Source organism: Acipenser ruthenus, chromosome 21, assembly GCF_902713425.1.
Source record: "Acipenser ruthenus chromosome 21, fAciRut3.2 maternal haplotype, whole genome shotgun sequence".
Taxonomy (NCBI): domain Eukaryota; kingdom Metazoa; phylum Chordata; class Actinopteri; order Acipenseriformes; family Acipenseridae; genus Acipenser; species Acipenser ruthenus.
Genome location: NC_081209.1, coordinates 207659 through 226090, shown reverse-complemented (window position 1 = coordinate 226090; position 18432 = coordinate 207659). Strand labels below are relative to the sequence as shown.

The 18432-nt window shown below is 43.7% G+C and overlaps 1 protein-coding gene across 1 annotated transcript in view; it reads right to left on the bottom strand.

The window, feature by feature from the left end:
• Window positions 1–526: 526 nt before the first annotated feature.
• The window catches only part of LOC131699002 (E3 ubiquitin-protein ligase znrf3-like), a 67488-nt gene continuing 49582 nt past the window's right edge, over window positions 527–18432 (bottom strand). Inside the window, exons 3-9 of the mRNA XM_058994114.1 lie at window positions 14060–14134; window positions 11750–11881; window positions 8694–8804; window positions 8196–8363; window positions 5204–5306; window positions 3360–4967; window positions 527–2383 (exon numbers count right to left, since the gene is read on the bottom strand). Of these exons, the coding sequence (XP_058850097.1) occupies window positions 2328–2383; window positions 3360–4967; window positions 5204–5306; window positions 8196–8363; window positions 8694–8804; window positions 11750–11881; window positions 14060–14134 (2253 nt within the window). The 3' untranslated portion in view covers window positions 527–2327. The remainder of the gene's footprint in view (window positions 2384–3359; window positions 4968–5203; window positions 5307–8195; window positions 8364–8693; window positions 8805–11749; window positions 11882–14059; window positions 14135–18432) is intronic.

The following is an 18432-nucleotide window of genomic DNA, read 5'->3' as shown; positions in this document are numbered from 1 at the left end:
TCGGTAATGCTTCAATTGACAGATACAAATGTGCAAACACTGACACCTTGTGGATCACATGTAGTAGTACAATATTGACAAAAGCATTCCTTAAAAAGAGCTTATTATTGCTTTAGTTGTAAACCCTTTTACAGGGCGATGTGCAATATATATATATATATATATATATATGTGTGTGTGTGTGTGTGTGTGTGTGTGGTTTCTTGTTTCAATAGTGCAGGACACTTACAGTATGTATCTGTCCCTGACACATCAAACAGATCAAACGCGACCACTGTAGATCTCTGCTGGTGACTAAAAGCATTCTGGTTTAATGATCCCGGATTCAAACAGCATGAGATCGGAATCTGAGCCCAAAAGGGCTTGGATATGTGAAAACACAACCGGAGAGCAAGAAGAAACCAAGCTGTTTTCTTTCTAGTTTTAAAAGAATGTTTTTTCAGTGATAAACTGGGCAAACTTTTGCTTCAAAATGTAATCTGCACTCTAGTACAAGGAAAGATAAAAGGAAAGAGCCCACACTTGGTTTTACTTGAATAAAACTGTATTTTTACAGACCTTTGTACACTTTGTTACAAAACTGTATAGTACTAAAATTTAAAAATCAGTTTTTTGGTCAGAGAATATTTAATCTTTGTGTGCAATTATTATGTATTTACAAAGTCTCATGATAGTGATTTCTCATTTAAAAAAAAAAAAAAGATTTCAATAACGCTCATACACTCTCAACATAAGACATGGCTTAAAGATAAATATATTAGTAAATAATAAATATTCCGAGAACATATTTCCAGAAATGAAATGTGTTGTTATACATATACACAAATATACACACATTGATTTTCTAGCCTTTCATAAAACACAAAAAATGGTAATGAAGGAGAAAATAAAATAACTTTTTTGTACACCATTTTTTTTATACAATCCTTTAAGTGCTACAAATAAAAAAAAAGAAAAGAAATAAAAATGAAATGGTGCCTCAAGAACCCAACAGAACTGTATATTATCTAGCAGGAAGGATAAGCAACAGGTGAGATCAGGTTTAGCCAGGGAGAAAACGATATACTAGTGAATTCCAGGTCACTTAAATAGGGGGATTTCACTGCTTATCTCTTTGCAGCTTGGATATATTTCATAGAAACAGTATACAAGTCTGCAGAACAAACAAGAAAGTCATAAGCAGGCAACAGTATTAACACTGACAAGCATTTCAGAGAGAAGCTGTTTTCTAAATCCACTTTTGGGGATCAAGCCAGTGCTCGTTCTCTTTCTTGATCAAGCCAGCGTTCGTTCTCTTTCTAGCTCAAGCCAGTGTTCGTTCACCTCTTTCTTGATCAAGCCAGCGTTCGTTCTCCTCTTTCTTGATCAAGCCAGCGTTCGTTCTCATCTTTCTTGCTCAAGCCAGCGTTTGTTCTCTTTCTTGATCAAGCCAGCGTTTGTTCTCATCTTTCTTACCGTTTACATCATTTCTTTAACTGTGGCCCTTTTTCCAACACACACAGATCCAAAGTTGCGTTCCTATTTATTACAACAGCACAAAACATACATAAAGAAGGAGGGAGATTGGGGGCAGCAGGCTCCATTGGTTTAGAAAATATCAGAAAGATGTTATTCTGCGATCACACTTACAAAATATATATATATAGTCTATTATTATTATTATTATTATTATTGACCATCCCCAATCAGACCAGTGAAAGCGCCTAGCTCAGAGAGCTTGTTCAGTTCACATGGAGAGGACACTAACAGAACTAGACTATTCCACATCTCTGTGTGTACAATATGAATTGCTGGTTAGCTACTAAGGCCACTGTAGCCCTGAGTGTACATGGGAAGGCCCAGACTCTCTGAAGAAAGCCTGAAGTTTGAAGTCCTGGCCTGGTCCTTTTTTCATCTCGCAGTTCAGTTTCCCTCTGAAACGAGGAGAGCACATCGGTACGACTTGGTCTCCTAGAAGCCACGGAAGACAGAAACGAGGACAGATGGGAGCCCAGTTTCGGGATGGAGAACAGAAACGAGGACAGATAGGAGCCCAGTTTCGGGATGGAGAACAGAAACAAGGACAGATGGGAGCACAGTTTCGGGACGGAGAACAGAAACGAGGACAGATGGGAGCACAGTTTCGGGATGGAGAACAGAAACGAGGACAGATGGGAGCACAGTTTCGGGCTGAAGGAAGATTTTGGAAATTCTCCATATTACCACTTTTTTTTTGTTTTTTTTCAAAGCTAAAAAACAAAACAAAAAACAAAAACAAAAATATAAACCCTAAGAGCTGGAGTCTTATTAAAAAATTGAAAGCATCTTGTATGAGTGAACTTGCACTTTCACAGGGTGGGAGCTGCTGGGCACTCTTCCTCCAATGGGTGTGATGTTAATGACCCTGAAAGCAAAGGAAAAGGGAGGTCAATAGAAGAAAGCACCTCCCAGACCAGTCCTTCTCAAACCTTTCCTGTGCGGTCTCCCTTTTCAGTTACTTTGATAGGCTGCGACGCCCTGCAGAATGCACAGGAGTGGATTATTCCTTGGACTGGGATCCAGCAACACAGAACACAGAACTTTACATTGATAAATGATCTTTGTCTGTAGCTAAACACACTCAGTTTCCGTAGTATGGGTATAATTGCTTTAAAGCTGCATTTTAGTCACTAGAACTTGAAACACTAAATCAAACATTCAAAAATGTGTTCAGTCTGGTACAAAAAAAAGTGGTTGGAAACTCCATGGACTCTTAGGCACCACCTTGTGGCAGTATCTAAGAACTGCAGTTTCTTTAAAAAGGTTTTTAACAAAGCATGTGTGCCGCCTTGTGGTCAAACAATGTTAAAGCAATCAATCCAAGGAAAGTTAAAAAGCAGTTACCCAGCACCCACCCCCTCAAATGAGACCATGATTAATTAGGAAGGACCAGACAATCCGTCAACTGCTGCACAATATATATCTGGTATCTGTCAAAGCATATCTGTTAAAGCATCACTTGTCAGACTAGCAGCATGTATAGTATAGGAGCAAAGGATCAATGCAGCAGCAAACTCCCAACCTAATGGCTAAATGGTTACTGTGAGTGCGCTGGAGTGAACTGACCTTGGACCTGTGGAATAGAATAACACATTGACTGCTTCATGAAAGTTTTGTTTCAAGTGCACTGGTTGTCCCTGCTATTTCCCCTACAGAATGGCAATAGCTAAGTGCATTCATTGTGTTAAAGGTGATTGACTACCATGTGGATGGGAGTTAGCTTGCTGAAAAGCTGAAACATGTTTATAAGTGTGACCTCCATAAAGGTCAGGAGACCCTCGTGGTTACTGTAATCTGTGCAGCTCCCCCGAGTCTGAGTCCCCATGAGGCTCAGCTCTCACCTGCAGCATTCCCCTGTGCTTCATGGAAACTGGGACGGTTGTTGTGAAAAAGAGCCCTCTCCTCTTCCTCAAGGGGGCACATCCGGCTGCCGAATGTCTCAGAGGGGAAGTAAAGTTCGCTGGACTCGCCTCGGGCCCCTGTCCTGCCCTCTCCTGCCTGAGCAGGTCCCTGATCCAGTTCACAGTCCGTGTCCTCTGGGATGATAGGTATGCGCTGGCTCTGTGAGGAGGCGGGCTCCACGTCGGTCCGTGGGTACTGGACACTCATGGCAACGTCCTCTGCATAACAGCCCCCATTGTTTCGGTGAACGCTTGTCTCCTCATAGAAACAGCAAGGCAGCCCTTCAGAACTCCCCGGCTCTGCCCGGCACAAATGGTCCATGTTAACGCTGTACAAGTTCTGAGGGGCGGAACCTAAATGGGTCCTGGGCTCCGCCCCCCGGTTGCAACGAGCCCCGTCTACAAACAAGGCCCTGCCCACCGCCATCCCTTTGCTCTCTGAGGCGGCCGCAGCAGCAGCGGTGGGTGGGATCTCGAAACAGCAGCTACAGGTTGGCCCCTGCTGCCCTTCCTCAGCCCCTTTCTTCCAGCCTCGGAGCTCTGGCTCAACGCCCTCAAGGGCACCGTTTGAGGTAGTGGTATTGGTTTCCCTGGGTTCCAGAGAAGAGTGGCTGCTATAGTTGGGCTCCAGGCTACAGCCGGACAGCTGGTCCCCTGAGAAAAATGTAGCCCGGGGTGGGGGCCGGAGGCAGTCATGGCTGGAAGAGGCAGAAGGATCGTCCTGGGGAGCGGGTGGGCAGCCAGTCCCGGCCTCGCTAGCCGCCCCCCGGCAGGGGCTCCTGCTCCGGTACACGTAGGGGTCGTAATCGCTGCTCAGCGAGCTGCGGAAGGTGGAGCAGCTCCCATAGACCCCCTGGTTGCTCACCTCGGTGCAGTCCAGCATGGAGTCGCTGGAGGAGCAGTGGCACTGCCCCGAGCTGCTGCTGCTGCTGTCACTGCCAGGGCAGTCCGCCAGGTAACCACTGCACACCGAGCGGTGCCCGTGGTAGCAGCTGAAGCTGGAGGTGCTGCCTCTCTCCCCGAGGTGGGAAGACGTGGCGGGGGCCATGTGGACCACCGTGGGGAATAGCATGCCCTGCTGGAAAGCCTGGGCGGGGCCCTTGTGTGGTCCGGTTCCTGGTTGGCCCTCAGTCTGCGGGTAGCTCAGGCCCTGGAAGAAGTAGTGCTGGTACATGGTCTCGTACTGCGAGAAGCAGGCAGGCCGAGAGAAGTTGCGCCTCTTGAAGGTGTGGGGCTGGGGGTAGGCGGGCCGGTGCTCCCCGCTGCAGTGGTGGGGGTTCATAGAGCGGTCCAGATGGATGGGTGGGTAGCTCTGGACGAAGCCGGAGGACTGCGCCGGGTACAGGTTCTGCTCCCCATGCTGGTCCACTGTCAGGAGAGTGATGGGGTTGCCGTGGGGATCCATGCTGGTCCGGGTTGGGTAGGCGATCTGGCCGGTCCTGTGCACTCGCCCGGGGTAGTGGACCGGAAGAACCACCCTCTGCTGCCGGCTGTGGGGAGGATTGCCAGGCTCCACACAGATGGGTCCAGGGTTTCCCTTTTTCTGTTCTGTGAACAGAGATAAAGATTTAATAACACCACTGCAACACACCTGCATATTATTAATAGGGCTCAATTCAATAAAATAGAAGAATGCGTACGTCGAATCTTGGGATAGTTGAATTATCGAACATTGAAGTTGGTTTAACTTTAGCTAATTAAATCACCTAAACAACACGATTCCCAGAAAACAAGCAAACCAAGCCAATGTGTGTAGCTCTTCAGTAAATGCTGCGCGGACTCACCAATGATATTGTGTCTGCAGTGCGGGCAGGTGTGATGCTGCACCAGCCATGGATCCACACACTTCTTATGAAACCTGTGAGCGCAGGGGATGACTCGGAGCTCCTGTCAAACACAACAGCAACGAGATGAGAAACAGGGCAGTCCTATCTTTCCTCTTTCCCATCCCTGGAACCCTCCGCAGCAATCATGTCTCATTTCTTAGCATGCTTCTGGCTTAGCATGGTTACCACAGGGTCTCAAGCCATCTGCCGTTTCCTAAATTAGCGAATTTCCTGGGAATGACACAAGATCTTTTACACTTGTGTGCCAAGTGCTCCTCTACGGATTGCTTCTGGAGCAGAGTGGATCAATTCCAGTCAGAAAAAATAACTATGTGAACTTGGTACTTGATAGCCGAGCCCTCGTATTGCACACGGGACACTTCCCAAAATGCTACTGCTGAATGGCATTCTAAACATGTAGCAGTGTGAGCGCAGGGCTTGTCTTGTAAAAGTCAGAGAATCAAGCAGCATTCTAAACATGTAGCAAATGATCTAGCAGTGTGAGCGCAGGGCTTGTCTTGTAAAAGTCAGAGAATCAAACTCCTCAGAACAGAGGTTTTCGTTCCTTGGGTCTGATTCGATGTACTGAGGAAAAGGGGTTTAAGAAATAAAGAATGTTTTTTTTATTTTTTATTTGGATTTCTTATCAAAGTGTTGAATCAAACGAAAAAAAAACACCCCGGCATTCTTTCTGTTTAATTGAAATGTTCTTAAAAACACTTTGTTTCTTTTTATTACTCACTCAGATGGCTTCAGTTCATTTGAAAGTGGCATTAGGATCCAAGTCATCCATAATAATACAGAAAGAGAAAGCTCAAGATGTGCTTTTCTAGTGCTGGCATTCTGGTTCACAGACCAGTCAAACTGCCGCTGTAGACACTGCCCTGGTAGAGACAGTGTTTGGCTCGAGGTTCAAGGGACAAGCCTGCAAGCTCACCACAGCCACTTTCTCTCCCTTTCATCCTGGTGCTTGCTTTTTGTTTTAAATGTCACTCCACAATACAAATAAAAGAAAGTACTTACAATGTTTCTGTGGCTCAGAATGAATTAAAAGCTAGTGTTTCCAAATTTGACTTTTAAGTTCAAAAGCCCACACAGACGTTCTGAAGCACGCTGTTTCATCCACGCCCGTTCTATTTTCATATTTCCTTTGTTCAATCATATTTATATCTCGTGTATTCATTACTTCTAAAGCTGCAGGCTAGTGATCACAGAATGAGGCCAAAGAACAAATAAACAACAAACTCTGGAGCTCAGGTCTCTCTCTTGGGAAATGTGCTTTGAGATGTAACCATCACAGAATGGTCTGTACTGCGATGCAACCATATAACAACTAATAGATGTTTATCCATGAGCCATGCCACTTCAAATATGGTGTAATAACAGGATTTTACAAGAGGCACTGGATAGTAATCTATGTGAATGCTTTTAAGATGAATATTGCTATTACAAATAAGTAAGGTAAGAACATGGCTCCTTGGTTAGCAGTCCCTTGAGGTGTTTGTGTCCATCTCTTTATTATTTACAGGAATCCGATCAGTCAGAGTCTCTCCTGACTTCTAAAAGTTTAAACCCAGATTTCCTCACGCAAGCTTCAACATTGTGCTCTTTTTCTTTGTGCTTCACAAGATCCACAGACTGAATGTGAATTAACAAAAACAAGTGAATTTAATCCCTCGAATGCTGCTAGAATCGTTTCATTGTGAATGTGTGGTGGTGGGGGGGGGGGGGGATTTCCTTTATATCTACTTGGATTTAGTCAGGTTTCCATGGAAACTGGTTTAGAGTCTGGATAATGAAAGAAACAAGTTAAAAAGTAAAATACAGTTTTTAGTATGTATTTAGGAAAACAATGCTGTCAAGTAAGTGGTATTCTTCCACACTTCAGAAGGCTGGAAAAACTGACTACAAATCTTTACTTAGATTTTCAGTGTGTTCCTTTTACAGCTTGAGGATGCCCAAGCAATAGTAAGTAGCTTACCTCTAATGGTATTAAGAGTTATTCAGTATTACACTGTAACACTGTCTCAACGAAGGGTGTGCAGATGTGAAAGGGGAGGGGAGATAGAGATAATGTCTATTTACTAGCATGTGACAGTGCAACATGCCCCTCAAATAATGTGAGAAGACAGGGCATCTGAACGTGACCTTTCCTCTGCTTTCAAGGGAAAACAGATTAAGCACAGCCGAAAGCAGCTCTTTGGGATGTGGCAGTTCTCCTCTGAAAACACGGAGCCAACTTCAGAGCTTGCCAGCGTGGTTTCTAGAGGCTCAGAGACCCACTGAACGACTCATCGCATCTTCCTGTTGTAATTTTGTTGTTTTTTTTTTTTTTAGCTCTTTGATGCTATTCGTTCCTTTTATGTTTCCTCTCTACTGTTGCTTTCCTTTTCTTTGTTGTTGCTTTTTAAAACTTTGACCATGACAACACCAGACCACAAAAAGAAAATGAGTTCTATGAACCATGGCTGTCTGGCCATCAAACCGGCCCACGGTGGGATATTCCGTTTATGGGCCAACGTCATCATACATACACTGCTTTTACCAGTTATTATCACTTTAACGGTTGTATTTCAAAGATGATTGCTGGGAACATTTAGAAAAAACATAATGTCAACACACAAGCCATCTAGACAATGAACTGTGTCTCTATGTCACACACACATCGCACTTACAGAGCTAGACTGCTATATACTTATCACACCCCCAGAGTAAGGATGCAGTGTTAAACAGCCAGCTCAAAGGATCTGCAAATACAACATAATCCTTCTACTGTGTCTTTGCTGCTCTGCTTTCTCTAAAAGAGAGGGATGTAATGATCAACCTGCTCTTGTTTTCTGTTATTAAATTACAAGCTCTGGGCCCCAGGGTCTTGCTGCTCAGAATTCAAATGGACGGGTGATGGGTTCAGGTTCTCAATGTCTTGTAGAATAGTACATGTCCTCCCTACCTCTCCGTCAATGTATTTCTCCAGGCAGATGGCACAGTCGGCAGTGGAGCTGCTGCTCAGTGTGTCCGAGGCGCTGCAGCTACCCTCTCGATGAACTTTGCTCTTTGACTTGAACTTTCTTGTTTCCATCTTTTCTAGCGCCTGGATAGCCATTCTGTTCATGGAACTCTGCATCATAAAACAAAACAAACATTCAAACACTGGTTAAAAAAACCCTCCAACTTACAATATTATTTCATTATGAGCTAAGCATCCTTTCAAGGTTTGTCGCAAATCCTGTTTGTGTTCCACGCTCCTGTGCAGAAACATCTGAAACTACAGGAGCAAAATCAGCAGAGACGGTGTGTGGATGAGAATCAGGATTATCGACGTTCTTCAAAGCCAACACTATGGTTCCTTTATACAATTAAACTCAAAGAGCGGGCTACATTTGCACCCAAGCCACGTCTTGACAGTAATATACACATTCATGTTCTTGATGGTCTTCAGAAGCCTTACCTGACTCCGACGCTGCTTGATCTTGATCTTGATGAGGAGAATGAGGCAGACCAGGGACACCACCACGAAGAAGGCCAGGAAGATCCCCATGTCGAAATACTCTGTGGGTTGCTGGTGAAGAGAACAGGGGACTGCTTCATTTGCTGCTCTGGTCTTTCACGTCAGGTGTTTATGAATTCAGAGCTCACAAAATACAAGGGGTCAAGATCAGAGAAGAACAGTGGGGGGAGTAATGCAGCACTCACAAAACTGATGCCACTGCAGCACAATCCAGGCCTGAGGAACTTCACTACTGGTCAGTCTAGTGGCCAGTCTGTTGGTCAGTCTACGACAAAGAGTAGCAAAGTGGGTTGAACGGTGTGGTGCTTTGGAAGGGCTTGTGTAGTGCTGATTGGTGTGACCTGCAATGTGCAGGATTTTAACCCACAGGTAAAGGCAAGTGCATTAATCCACTCATCACCAAACAGGTAGCCAGATCACTGGGGGAGGAGTAAAGATTGCAGGATTTATTAATACGGTTTTATTATTATACACTCAGTCCCTCGTGCCTGTTGGAGTGCGTGTGCTGCAACCACAGTGGAGAGAAGTCACATTCATTCTGGAGTCATGTGTGTGTGTGTGTGTGTTCAATTCAAAGCTGTTGGACTTAGAGGCTTAATAATAAATTCCATATTAACAGTGGCCAGCAAATAGCTTAGAAATAAAAAGTTTCTTAAAAATCGGATTTGTCAAGCTAATCCAGCTAATGTGCTCCCTGTGAGCCTGCTAAAAAAATGAACTGAACAACAACAGCGGCGACAGCAATGCTTTTACTTGCTAGAACTCTGTAACGCTGGCCCAGAAATGATGTACAAGTAATAAAAGAGAGGCTTTTAAATACAGTTTGTAGCTACACCAGACACCTGCATAAGATTAGTAGACGATCACGCTGTCATCAACACGCTTCACTTGTTGTCACAGTCGTTTATTTCTGTGTTCCAGGTGGGAAACCAATTTCCATATAAATCTACTGTCAGTGTGTGTGAATTTTTCATACCGTCTAAAAGAACAAGTGAGACGTAGCTGCCAGGCCCTCCCGATAATGTGTATCTGTCTCTGTCTAACTGCAGGGTAATGTAATAACCTGTATGCTGTAGATTTTATACTACATGAGTGATGCTGTTGTAAATATGATTTCAGATCCGTCAGCAAACGCCAGAAGAGACAATCTGCATCTCCCTATGAAGGCTTGTGTTTTCTCTGTTTTATTCACTGTGTGTACTTGGCTGTGGCTATTGGGTTTATGCATTATCATATATCCCCCATCAAAGACACACTCTCCAAATACCAGAGCACCATGAAATAGTAGAACCCTATACATCCAGAACATGAACGCTGCAATCTTGTTTGCACCCCATGGGAGATGAAACAACTGCAAGCCGAGAAATAGGATTGTGGGATCAGCATTACTGGAGCTCACAAGCTCTGCCTATTTTTACTGCCCTGCACTGTCTATATAGAGAAGGGCTTCACTGGGTCTGTGGTCAATAAACTGGATGTTTTACAACTGATCAACAGCAACAAATGTCGTGTACATTCCTACACCTACACGTATGGAAACAATACTTACACAACATACGGTTCTAAGGAGAGAAAAAAATCTATCATGTTAGAGGAATCCAGGATGAGAAATCCCTTTAAAATCGATTAAAAGCGTGATTCCAAATTGGCCTGATTGTCTCACAATTTAGTAAAGTGCCCATATGTGTGTCACATGATCCTGTCCAATCGGATGCCCCCAAACGTATGTGAGCATTCCAATTCCTGCTTGTTCCAGACCAGTCAAAGGAGGCGCTGGGGGCCCCTCCCCTTTCAGAGTGTCAAGGTTCTCTCTCTGAGCGCACTGCAAAGCTTGCACAGGCAATTCATGTCTGTTCCAAACCACTACTTTGAGAAGGATTCTTTTCATCATCAATTCTTCTTATCAAATCAAACAGAGGGGGCAACAGAGCCCATGGCAAAAAGAAAACCACAGCTATCCAGACACGATTGGATTTAATAATAAAAAAAGGAACAAAAAAGAAGAACACACTTTCACAACTTCTATAGCCTGGCCAGGAAACAAAGGATTAATCCTGTCTGTACAAAAAAGGGTCTGCAGAAATGAAACCACAAAAAAAAAGAGCTAGATCACTGAAAAATAAAAAAATAAAATACAGGGGGGAAAACACCACCAGAATTAACATTCAGACATTTTTATCTGAAGCTAGACCATTAAAAAGATGTTTTAGCATGCTTTAACTGTTACCTACTTTTATTTTATTCTAACCTTGCTGTGACAGGGGGCAAATATTGGTCTCAAAGTGTTGGGGTTCTTCTACAATTTCCTTCTCCCCGTTGCCTTCTTTTCTTTCCACATTCCCTGGTTTTACAAACACTGCTGACCCCTTCTAGACAGCGATTGCTGACCCCTTCTAGACCGCGTACCCTGAGAGACGACTTAAACTAGCATGCGGCCTTCCAGCAGCATCAAAGAGCCTGTGTGTGTTTGTTTGTTCGTTCCGTTTGTTTTGCAAGCTGAACGTCGCCCCCGGCAACACCTCCCCACAGGGCGCCCTTTCCCATGATTCCCAGGGAGCCGACTCTCTTTAAATGAGCAAAACAAGAAACAAAAAGCCTGCAGATGCCAGTCTACCTGTCAGATTTCAACTAACTATATGCAAGTTATTGTTAATATGGACTAACCGTGAATTCATGATCTAGCAAATAATGAAATAATTGAAGGAGCACAGTATTAAAAAAGGAAGCTAATCTTTCCTTTATTCCTGGATGTTTGAAGCAATGGAGTGTGCAGATCTCAATAGATGAGTAGTTGCTGGTACCGGATCGCTTGGGATCACTGTGCACAGTCCAGTTCATATGCAATGTGCAGATCTCTATAGATGAGCAGTTGCTGGTACCGGATCACTTGAGATCACTGTGCACAGTCCAGTTCATATGCAATGTGCAGATCTCTATAGATGAGCAGTTGCTGGTACCGGATCACTTGTGATCACTCTGCACAGTCCAGTTCTTACCTGAGGCGGCCGGTGCTGGATCCTCGCTCTCGCCACTTTCTGCTTGTTCACAATGTTCATGAGCTTCACGGCATCCACTCCTTTCACATACACCACAGGCCTCTTGAGTGGATCCTCTGAGCCCTGGTTCAACTGCAGAGCAAAGGGCAGGATGTTAGAAGGAGCATCGAAACAAACAGCTGTGTGAGCAGAGCAAGCTCTGCTTGATTATAACACTATAATAAACAAGCTCTGATAAACAGACTGTTTATAAACTGTACTCCGCTCTGAATAAAGGGGATGGATTCTCTGACAGACCGTTTAGTAAACGGTACTCCGCTCTGAATAAAGGGGATGGATTCTCTGACAGACCGTTTAGTAAACGGTACTCCGCTCTGAATAAAGGGGATGGATTCTCTGACAGACCGTTTAGTAAACGGTACTCCGCTCTGAATAAAGGGGATGGATTCTCTGACAGACCGTTTAGTAAACGGTACTCCGCTCTGAATAAAGGGGATGGATTCTCTGACAGACCGTTTAGTAAACGGTACTCCGCTCTGAATAAAGGGGATGGATTCTCTGACAGACCGTTTAGTAAACGGTACTCCGCTCTGAATAAAGGGGATGGATTCTCTGACAGACCGTTTAGTAAACGGTACTCCGCTCTGAATAAAGGGGATGGATTCTCTGACAGACACAACGCGGACACGGAGTCTGCACATAAGCACATTTTCTGCAATGAGAAACAGAAGCTTCTGCCGAGTCTTGCAGCAAGGTCTGTAATTAAACAACCCCAGGGAAAATATCAAGGAAACGCAGGCTTTTCAATGGCTGGGTTTCTATTTCAACACATTGTTGTAATTCTCTCACTTTCTCTCTCTCCTGCTTGCTTTGTTCATGCTGTACCTGTTTAGTGGGTTTAAGTGAGTTCGCCTCTCTGGAAATAAAAGAGCCGCTCCCGGAAGAGCTGTGAAGGCAAGCCTCACACAGCTAATGACAGTCTGCTCTGTGTGTTTTCAGCTGTACCAGTGTTTGGAGCGGGCTGGAAGAATGATTCTGGGTGTTTAATTAGTACCGCTCCCAACATTTCCCTTGCCTGGACTTGGCCCACTAAAATTAACAGCAACTAAAGTTTAAGTTAATAAAGAAAAACAAAAGTAGAGTTGAAAAAAAGATTCAGGCACAGTTCAACGATTTGTTTACAAGGCTTTATATGTTCATTTGAAACTGGACTGGAAAGGGGGCTGGGAGGCACATTCGAACCTGGCAAGATGCTTTCATATGGTTCAATATTCAACATTGCAATACCACAATACAATTCAGAAGAGACGCAATGGCAAAGGCCAAGGACTGGATAGCAGGGGTAGTCAGGATTGAATATACGATCTGAGCAAAAACTCTTCATTCAAATTCATCTTCCTTCCAAAAAAAAAATAATAAGAAATTACAGCCACCAGTTAATATTGCTTGTTTCTTTTACATAACATTTTGACTAGAAAAAAGCTTGTCTCCGTTTATTCATCTTTTAAATATATGTTAACAATGCTGCCTTTGAAAATGTAAACTGTTTCAAAACATTCCTCTCCTCTATGCATATTACTTTATCACAGGAGCCAAGCTCTTTCTGGCTCTGGGGTATCGCTGTAGGTTATCATCACACAGCTGCTGCAGCACTAACTTGTCAAGGGCATTTAGTCATCGTATTGCAGGGCATTTCATTTCTAGATTTGTTACGCCTTCCCACAGCTGAGCTTCAGCCAAGATGGATTAACAGAACCAAATCTGCAAAAAGGGCAGATAGCTTTTTCTTAGTGGACTGATATTTTCTCAAGCAATGGCGTGTCTCCACATGTAATTACATACTGCATGGGGTTAGCGTGTACTGCGTGTGTATATCCACGAAGCGTAGTCACATTCTGTAGTACACAGAACATAAGAACTATCAATATGCGGCTGTCAGAGGGATCGTTTGAAAAGCCAATCAAGAGGTAAAATAGTGCTTGTGTTGTATCGCAGTCTACTATGTGTACACAATAAACTGTTTAATTTACATGCAAGGAATAACAAAACACGAAAGAAAACTACTTGAGCGTCCCTGGACATCCCCTTGTGAATGATGCAGATCCATATAGTGCTGTGTTAAACCCGCCTCCAGACACTGTGCTCCTATTGTACAGGATGCCCCAAGAGACAAGTATCATGTTTGCATAACTAAACCATAATGAACAACAGGTCAGACCAGGCATGCTGAATTTACTAGACTGACACACACACAGACAAGCACGCACGCACGCACGCACGCACGCACACACATGCGGTGCAGAAGCTCACCTGATCAATCGCATCAGGGTTTTCAGAGACATCGAAGATGACTGCAGTGGCTCCTCTTTGGACTGCTCTTTTTGCCTGCAGAAAATAAAGTAAAAATTTGGTGGTGCAATAGTAATAGTGAAGGTTGCAGTACACAGTGGAAATCCCATAGTTCAGTAACAGCACAGTCCAGTTCAGCACAAAGACTTAAAACATGAAACGTTCCTGCTGCTCTCTCCAGTTTACTTATTCAGATTCAGAGTCAGCATTCTCTATGATACATTCAGGCTGGCACTTCAAAGCCATGCAGATACATTGCTGCATACCATGCTATGTGAGAACTGCGCTGCTTTGCAATATTCAAATGAAGTCAAGGCGAGAAGATACTGGTCTCAAAGCATCAGGTCAGGAAGTATGATCTGTATGCCATTCGTAATTATAGACTGCAGAAAAAGTAAACCAGTGTTACTGTCTGCAAGTTTTGGCCCAAAGTTTTTGAGGTGAACACGTCCCAATCTTATCCACTAGGGGTCACTCTTTGCTTTTTTCAAACTAAGTCACTCCATCCAGACTCGTTCATTAAATTCTACTTTTACTCTTCGCAACAAAAAGTGTAATAAAGAGAGTGCAAAGAGGAACACTATGCAATAAAAACTATTAAAGCACAGCTTCTTTTCATTGCTCAGACCTAGCAGACCTACACACTGTAGTTTCCAGTTCAAAGAGCCTTCATTCTCTTATCACTCGGATGAGGAGTTGTGTCTGTCAGGAGGCAGATTTTATAATGGATTTGTTACAGCATGCCTTCGAAATTAGCAGGCAATACGTAGTGCAGATTTCCAGGACTGCCGTTTCATTTGCTGCTTGAATAAGGAATTGCAGCCGTAACATTCCAGCACTGTCAAGATGCTAATTGAGTGTATTTTTGTGCCTGTTCAATAGAGTTTTGCTCTTAGTGTTTGAGACTGTGGTTCCCCATCCCATGTGGTTTGGTTCTTTAGCCCAGCTTCTGAAATGTCAGGCAGTATGGAAATATGCTGTAATGTGTAGTGCAGCTTTTCATGAATAATTCCTTTAAAATGTCATAATGCAGAGATACCGACGCTCTCTGGCTGAGCAGACTGCTGGTAGAACGATAAGAATAAAAATAATAATAACCACAGAGACCTCAGATATGTCAATAATCCCAGCGGGATTAGACATCCGAAGTGAAGGAGAGGGGGTGGAGCTACAGGGAGTGCAACTGTACTGGGGAGGCTTTGTGACTTCCATCCTCCCAACAAGACCTGACATGAGGAGACGGCAATAGAAATACATCAGTAAGAGATTTTAAAAAGGTCGGCTCTGAAAAACCACAGCACTGACGCTAGTGGTTCAAAGTTAGGCAAACGGTTGTATTGAATAAGCTATCATCATAAAGAATGAATGTTTGCGCCACTCTTCTTATCTGTATTTGATATACGTAATTATTATTATTATTATTATTATTTATTTCTTAGCAGACACCCTTATCCAGGGCAACTTACAATTGTTACAAGATATCACATTATACATTATTTCACATTATTCTTTACATACAATTACCCATTTATACAGTTGGGTTTTTACTGCAGCAATTTAGGTAAAGTACCTTGCTCAAGGGTACAGCAGCAGTGTCCCCCATCGGGGATTGAACCCACGACCCTCCGGTCAAGAGTCCAGAGCCCTAACCATTACTCCACACTGCTGATAATTAATAAGCAGGGAGAGAGCCTCTCTACAGTATGTCTCTTTTACCCTGCTGGAGGCCAGCGAGCACTGCCTGTCCACTTCCCTTGCATGTCTGCTCTCTTGGTTAATAATGAATAGCTCTTGGTAAGAGCTTACAGAAAATCCACTTTCAGGCAGCCCCTTGATGCAGCGACTTGCCGAATGACAGCAACAATTTCCCTGAAGGCACCTACCAGGCCACCCATTGCTTTTTTCTGGCTTGTTCCTTCACCAACACCTTTCCAATAGAGGGATTGTGTGGAGATGTGCTTGGGGAGAGGGTTCAGGGACGGGTACCATTTTGTAAGCAAATCAATATTTTTCGGCAGAGTGGAAAGAGTTAGTCAGAGTTACAAGTCCAAGCTGCCCTGTACAAGGCAAATGGACGATCTGATGAGAAGTTACTTTAACCTGTGCATTGTTTCATTCATTTAGGATTCTGTACTACTCTTTGTATCTGCAACACAGGTGTAACCATACACTTTTGTATAGAAAATCACTCCTTAAAATAACAATACTACTACTACTGACACTAATAATAATGTATGTACATGCATGTGTATGTAGGGGTTCTTGGGGGGGGTTGTAAAGTTTGCAGTAGTAACACTACACCACAGCTCATATCCAGTACCATGGAGTTGAGGGATCCTGTTTATGACACTGTGTCTTGAGCGCATATGAGCTGCAACATTTCCTCTCTCACCCAGCTCAGAATGACATGAATCCAAAGGCTGTGTCCCTCTCACTCTCTCTCCAGGCTTTTGCTCCAGCCGGGGCTGACCTTCCAGGTTTTCTTGGCAGGAGATCAAAGCGGTTAAACTGCAAACTCACTCACTACAGAATGCAGTCAACTCCCCTCCCCCTCTGCACACGCACGCGCGCACACACACACTCTTTAAAAACACACACCCCTTCTTTCAGAAAACCGAGCAGGCCACAGCCTGTGCACTTGAAGTGCTTTTTAATCTCACACACCGAAAACTAGCTGCGTATAAACACACCTGCAGAAAGGGGGAGGAGGAGGGGGAGTCTGCTAGGCTGTGCCATACGGCACATTCCTTTCACACCACAATAATGGACTGTTCCACCACTCCCCCCCCCCCCCCTCCACCACTCAGCTTCTAGTCACACAAGCATGCTTTTAAAATCCAGCTCTCTCTCACTCTCTATCCACTGGTATAATGAGGGCATTAAGCTGTGATTATATATTGCCTCCTGGCTGTTCTGTGTATTAAAAGATGAAGGTGAACTTGTATAAGTCACGTCTTATCTATGAGGGTTTGATATATTATACTGTAAATATACACATATAGGGGCCGGGGTATTATTTACATTCTCCCACTATGAATAAACAATGCTTACAGCGTTGTAATGAACCCTTTTCTCTCATGTTTAGTTTTTTTGTAATAAAAAGGTTTTTCTCAGACACAGGATGAAACTTGTTACCCTCGTATGACTCGACTTTAATTAGACTTAGGTGTGGGGACAAGCAGCCCAACCAGACTTACTTTTGACACACAAAACTTTTACAATTTTAGTTAGAAAAACAAAAACCTTCTGACTGCTGACCACATTTTTTCAAAATCGCTCAATTTTTAATGATGTTAAAGTTTAAGAATAAATAGAGCAATATGATTTTGAGAGATTTGCTTTTTAGTGTCATTGTAGCCACTTTATAAAGTTTTGGGCATTAGAGAAGTAAGAAAGCCCTCAAATCCAGTAAGAACACTAATCTGCACAGTATCTGAATGTGTCCCCAAAGGCTGAACTATCAAAATCCAATAAAAAACCCTGGACTAGTGCAGTCAGTGCTGTGCTGCACACACAGTACCTACAGTAGGCCACTGCTTCACAGCCTATTGCTACACACTATGCTGGCTCACTACAGAACTCGCAGGCTCCACATGCATGTACAGCCATTATTAAATAGTGCTTAATAAACTCTATTGCATTGGTTAGTACTGTTAGTGAAATTGAGGGTTAGGACATAATGGACAGGGGTAGACATTCTTTAAGGTTGCATGGAATTGAGTCCCCCCCCTTGGACCAATACAACCCCCTCCCCACCTCACTCCCCTCCCTCCCTCCCACTTTACTCCCTCCCACTTTACTCCCTCCCTCCCTCACTCCCTCCCTCCCTCCCACTTTACTCCCTCCCTCCCTCCCTCCCCCACCTTACTCCCTCCCTCCCTCGTACATTTTTATACCACTTAAAAGGTTGCGCAGAACTGTCAGTGTAGATACAGCCATGTAACTTAAATATTCCATTTAGAACCTTGCTAACGAGGCTTCTCGATCCTCCAGCTTCTTGCACCCAGGGAAACAGAGAGACGTTTGTAAAGGAATACAGTTTAAAAATAACTCCGCTCAACACAGCGGACATGTCAACTGGTCCCAGTCCCAGGTCTGCCTTAACATTTCTATTTATTGAACTATAATAGTTTTGCAGAGCATAATGCTGAGAGAGAGAAATACCTCGAATCTCTTTATGAGCAAGGGGCTATATTTCATGAAAGCTACATTGCTATTATTTGTTTCATTTCGGTTTGGTTTATAATAAAGTATTGAGAACAGAATGAGTTTACTCTCTGATGCAATAGCAAGTACAACCACCTGGACTTTGAGTGGCCTTGGTTTCAGCAAGA